Raw genomic sequence first — 6,473 nt, forward strand, 5'->3', positions numbered from 1 at the left:
AATTAAGAATTAGTTTAAAGATAATCAATTAATGACAAAACATTAAATGATAAACATCAAAACACACAGAAAATTCCAAAATTACTGCAGTTACACAGTTATTTTATAATTGTTTGCCCCATTGATGATAGAATGACGATGGAAGCAGACAGTGCATACAACATTGTAAACATTATGAGATTAAATTACATTACTAAAACATTATTAAATTATGAGATTAAATGATTTTTTAGACCTATATATTTATTTAGATATGTTAGTTGATCGTTCACTTTTCTAAAAGACATATGCATTTATGATTTTAAGAAAATATTTGATGGCATGTGTTTGTTTCAAAACAAGCAAAACATAATAATAATTAATTGTTATAACGTTATCGTGTAGCCAGCCATATAGCTTCAGGAAATATTCTTAATACATTTTTAATGATCAGTGAAATTAAACATTCGTGTTTGTAATTTTAAATGTATTATATACGTCAGTAAAAAGAGGACTTTTATTTATAAGACACACATTTTTTAACCGGAAATAATCAGTTATATCCAGTGCCTGTCTGAGTATCGAAAGTTGTTTTGTTGTTTTAAATTCGTGGTAAGTGCGACTGTTTTACATACGTTATCCTCATAATATATGTGGATATATGATTAAAAGACACATTACGAAAATAAATAATTATACTTAGCGAGATATGCTAGTTGATTCAAGATTGTATAAGATTTGTTTTCTATTACAGCGACAGTCTGCTTTTATGACACGGGTTTTAAGTAACAGATATGAAAGGACTAAGTGCAGATTAGTCTAAACACAGCAACGATCCGGTTTTTAGGAAGACATCGTGTTTTAGTAATGATTTAACGTTACCTGTTAGCTGCTCGAGTAAGTGTGTCTCCTTACTTTCTCAGAGTTTTAGTTTTTTTTTTTCTGACGCAACCTTTCTTCCCTTCTCATTTGCTGACTCAAAATGATTTATCTGTTTTCTTGTGCAATACACCATCAAAAAATATCCTAATGCTTTATTCTGTTTTTTTTTTTTTTGCAGGTGTAATAATACAGTGGCTGAGAAACAATGGGTTTGTATTCATTTTATCCCTCATTTCTTTGGGATATTTTAGTTTGTTGATTGCAAATAAGCCATTGTTTTCATCGGCTCAGAATTAATCACTGATCTCATATGATTTGTGCATTCCTGCACCAACTCCACGCTCCACACTAACACGCTTTTGGTTTACAAATAAAGACAAAACTTAATGTTTTTCAACTAAAACCATATGTCATATATAACTATACCAAAATCTTTATATGCGGTCATGGTTTTACCATGGTATTACACTTATTTTATCATTGCACCATCTTTATTCATTAAAATGTGTTTATTCATTAAAATGTTCACTTGAAGATGAAAAGGGCACTAGACATGGAACAATAACCGTTTTCAAGGTCTACCGCGGTTTGTAAAAGTCAAGGTTTTAAAACCGCCAACATGTTCTGCTCTACCGTTCCTACAGTACATGTAATTTTATTTATGCTTTTTTTCTTCTTTTTCATGACAACAGTATTTCCGGCAGAAAAAAATATCCAAAATGCCATTTTAAATTGCAATGAAGTCTGTGATTTTGAAGCTAATGAAGGCAGCAGAGGTCAATGACTCGAATTCGAATTATTTAGCCTGACATGTTTAGTGCTCCAAAATACTTTAAATGTTTTTTAAAATAAAATATATTGTGTTCAAAGTGGAAAAAGGGTTTTGTTTTTTTACACTGACATTTAAAAATAATATATTTTAAAGCAATAATCCCAATACCCTAAAACCTTGAAACCATGATATTTTTATCCAAGGTCAACATACCGTCAGAATCTTATACTGGCCCATGCCTGACGGGAACACACACACACAAAAGTGTATTTTTTTCAGGTTTTTTCAACATTTAAATATAGCATCATTCATATTTCAATAAAAAATTTAAATACATGTGGTTTTCTTAACATTGGTTCTAATAGAGTCATAACAAAATGTCTAACGTTTAAAAAAAAGATGTGTCTTAAAATAGTAATGTGTATTAAGAAAAACAATACAGTTTATTTGAAAACCCAAATGCATTTTGAGGGTAAAGTGTTCAAATACCATTTTCCAGCAGATGTTGAAGAGAGGAATTATGGTGGTTGTGAGGGGCCAGATGCCATGTATGTGAAGCTGATCTCCTCAGATGGCCACGAATTTATTGTGAAAAGAGAGCATGCTTTAACCTCTGGCACCATCAAGGCTATGTTGAGTGGACCTGGTGAGTATCAGTTATGCTTTAAAATCTCACTGTTATCAAGCAAGTCCAGGTATGTTTTTTTGCATAGCGCTTCATAAATTGCAAATACTGTATCAATGCAGTTTTATGCTGAAAACAGGCAGTTTCATCAGTGTGAAGCAGGTTTAGTTCAGAAGGCACATTCAGTTCCACAGAATTCTGATTTTGTTTTTGTTCATTTACTGTTCATGGTTTCAGTTCAGGAGTTCATTCTTTCTACCTCACCTAAAATATCTGAGATGATTTGACAGATGCTGAATCTTTTCATTTTTGTTAAATGATCTGTTCTGCACAACTCCCCTTACTGTAAAACACATTTTACTGGACTCTCCTGATTTTAATGATTCCAGAAGACTTTTTTGTGAAATGAACACTCTTAAGGACATTTTTAGCAAAGTGACACCAGAAAAGATTTTAGAATTCTTATCTTTAATTAATACTAAAAATCTTATTTAACTTGTGTATTCATTTGTTTGTTGTTCTTAATTGTTTATTTATTATGGAAATGTTCTTGCCATGAAAATAGCCTTTGTAAATAAATACATGGCAATAAATACAAAATACATTACATCCTAGAGGCCTGTGGCACAATACAACTTGAATAAGTTACTTGCAAAGTAAGTATTGAGTTGATGAAGCCAAACAAATTAAAACTGGTTAAGATCAGGTTAAGTGGTTTCACATTACAATGCTTGAAAAAAACTTTCTCTGTTAACTCGGGGTTTAACCCAGAGTTTGTGATTAACTCTGGAGCATGTGCCCCTGAATGTGTCAGATGAGAGCAACAGTTTGATTCAGTTCTCTGCTGAAGATTAACAAATGCATGATTATTAGAAATATAATGATTGTAAATGCATTCACAGGGCAGAAATAAACACTGTTGTTGTTTGAGCAGACATATTAAAGCAAATTTTATTATCTTAATTCAAGTCAATCAACTGATTTGAATAATAGAGTTTCACCAACAGCTCAAAAGACATTTTAAAAGCTTTATATATTAAAGTAAACATACAATTAATGTCACAATGATTAGTCCATGTGCTAAATTTGTGTTCTTTTTCATATTAAATATGGAAATATTAGGTGCTGTTTAACAGGTCAGGACATTTTCACATTATTTCATATAGATTTTTTTTTTCTGAAGAAAGTGATTTCTTCTTTTAAAACTATTATTTTTAAAATGTGTTGGGGGAAAAAAAAAACTCTCATTTTATACCGCTCTTGGGAAATATATTTAAAAGAATATAATTCATCGGAGGGCTGATAAATTTGAAAAGTGTATATGTGAATATTTATATATACATTTTAATTTAAATTAAAATAATTTAATGTATAATAATTTAAATGTAATGAGCCATTCATTATTAAAGCTATTTGAATATTTGATAGTCTAAATAATTATCATTTGTATAATATAATATAAATATAATATAATATAATATAATATAATATAATATAATATAATATAATATAATATAATATAATATAATATAATATAATATTTATAGAATTTAAATTGTTGTATATAATATATCATATATTGTACAACATTTATTGTAGTATAAATGGTTTTAATTTGGAGCAATAATTTTAATTTTTTTTACTGGGACAGGAAGTGGCTTTGTTCCATTTATGCATGAGTCACTTTACTTACAACTGATTGGTCCAGTTGAGGTTCACAAACTCTAAACCAGAGTAAAAACTGCTCTGGAGGTTAAGCTACCAGGGCGACAAAATCAGGTCATAAACAACCCACCATACTGAGACTGAAAACAAAGGGCTCTATTTTTAATGATCTATGCGCAAAGTCTAAATCGAATGGAGCAAAAACATTAAGGGTGTATCTGAAATCACTTATGCTATTTTAAGGATGGAAAAATGCAGTTTGCGCCATGGCGCATGGTCTAACAGGGTTGTGCTTATTCTCTTGATGAGTTATGGGTTTTGAGCATAACGTGCATTAAACCAATCAGAGTCTCCCATTCCCTTTAATAATTAGTTGCGTCGTGCCATGGTGCATTTGCTATTCACATGGCGGACTTTGTAGGTTGAAAAACTGAATGCTTCACTAGCGAGAAAACAGTTAAACAGGCCATATGTAGTGCGAGAACGCTCCATTCGGCCTCTTTACTTTCTTTTTACTTTTACTCTTTACTTCTCATTACTACTCTTTACTACTTTAAGGAAGCACACTCCACTGAAGACATTCATTAGCCTACATGTTTAATTTAGTTTGTTAAGGACAAAGAGTTGTTTCAAAAGTATTTGTAAATTCAGTTCTAAATTCCAGCAAATGAATAAATGATCAATATTAACGAAGCGTGCTAAAAAACACAGTTATGTCCAAACGCACGTCCTATTCTTATGCCCCATATGGTGATGCAGATGTCTTCAAAACCTGACAGGTGGACAAATCTGAACTCAAAACAAATATTAATATGCATATAATAAATAATACTGCTAATAATGATAACATTATAAAATGCTAATAATCATGAATAAGATGAAAAAGCCCCCTGAGATAAAGAAAATAGAAGTTAGAAGAAATATTTTTTACATTTATGTAGAAAAATGAAAATTTTCATATTTTTCATATGTAAAGATCATGCAGTGTGTAAGTACTGTAAGGACTTTAGACCAGCTTTTAGTTGGTTAATGGTGTAGTCTATTTCAGTTATTCAAAACAGCAACGCGTCAACAATGCGCTTTAACATGCCTCCTTTTTAGACCGGAACACACAAGTCTACAAAGTGGTGCAAATGAATGCTATTTAAGCAACGTGGTGCAAACCGTAAAAAAAAATTTTGTTGCACTGATTGGAAATTAGTCGCGGCAAACACATCTTGCTCCTTATTGCATCAGGTGTATGGTAGAGCCCTCAGAGTTTGCTAGTAAACATTACTCATGAACTTACCTGCGTAAAAAAAAAATCAAAGCAGCTTTGTGCACAAGCCTCTGAATGAGTTTTGAAAAAACAAGAAATCCTCGATCATGTCAAATCACCAACAATCAAAACCAGTAATCCATGTTTGAAGAACATTCCCGGTTTCAACACAAATGGCTTTGCTGGAAAATGTGATTGGCTATATTGGGCAGAGCGAGATTTGTTTATGTTCAAGTTCTTCCATCCAAGAAAGAAACTCTAACATTTTGTTTTTCTTCAAGGTCAGTTTGCTGAAAATGAAACCAATGAGGTGAACTTCCGAGAGATCCCGTCTCATGTCCTCTCCAAAGTTTGCATGTATTTTACCTATAAAGTGCGCTACACCAACAGCTCAACAGAAATCCCAGAATTCCCCATTGCTCCTGAGATTGCCCTGGAACTGCTCATGGCTGCAAACTTCCTAGACTGCTAAACAGGAATGGAGTGTGTGTTATTTGACTGTGACTTCAATTTAATCTGTTCACCTTATGTTCCTATGATTTTGTATTGAGTGTGTATTTATAACTGTTTTGCTCTTTATTCTGTTTTATTAGTTTGTTTATTTGGTATTGTGTGCTTTGAAATGACTAGATAATATATGTTTTGTATGTTGTTTTAACAATCGTTTTGTATTTGATAGCACACATGCTACCAGGACAATTGTGAAAGTCTTAAAGAAATATGAATAAACCAAATATATAACTGTCACACATACATCTTTGTGTTTTGAGTTACTTTGTTTACAGCAAAAATAATGAACATTTGAACTGTTTTCCAAGAACCAAGTGTAAGTCTTAGTTGTACTGATTGATGAAAATAATTTTTAAAAAGATATTCAATTATTGTATTTATCATAATATTTTTTTAAAAGTTGAAAATAACAAGCTATTTGTGATGAAAGTCATTGCAAACTCAAATTGCTTTTTTAAGACAAAATAATGCAATAGATACACTACCTGACAAATGTCTTGTCACCTATCCAAGTTTTAGGAACAACAAAAAATAACTTGACTTCTAGTTAATCATTTGGTATTAGAAGTTGCTTATGAAAGGTAAAGGTCTCTAGATAACACTTATTTTACCAAAATAAAATATGATCATGTCTTGATTTGTAATGATTTATTTAGGACAGTAAGGTCTGACTTTGCTTAGACCAAAGTCTCGTCACTTAACATAAATAATGTACAGTATAGAATATAAAGTCATGGTGCAGTGGAAAAATAATTAATATTTTGAAAGACTCCCATGAGCTT

At 31.3% G+C, this 6,473-nt stretch overlaps 1 protein-coding gene across 4 annotated transcripts; it reads left to right on the forward strand.

The window, feature by feature from the left end:
* The first annotated feature begins 534 nt into the window (after positions 1 to 534).
* eloca (elongin C paralog a) lies at positions 535 to 5,934 on the forward strand. 4 transcript variants are annotated; one of them, NM_001004673.1, is given in 5 exon segments: positions 535 to 591; positions 734 to 876; positions 1,040 to 1,070; positions 2,133 to 2,279; positions 5,463 to 5,928. In NM_001004673.1, coding segments are annotated over 3 exon segments (342 nt in total). In that variant the 5' UTR covers positions 535 to 591; positions 734 to 876; positions 1,040 to 1,066; the 3' UTR covers positions 5,654 to 5,928.
* The last annotated feature ends 539 nt before the right edge of the window (positions 5,935 to 6,473 follow it).

The sequence above is a fragment of the Danio rerio genome, chromosome 24 (genome assembly GCF_049306965.1).
Source record: "Danio rerio strain Tuebingen ecotype United States chromosome 24, GRCz12tu, whole genome shotgun sequence".
NCBI lineage: Eukaryota > Metazoa > Chordata > Actinopteri > Cypriniformes > Danionidae > Danio > Danio rerio.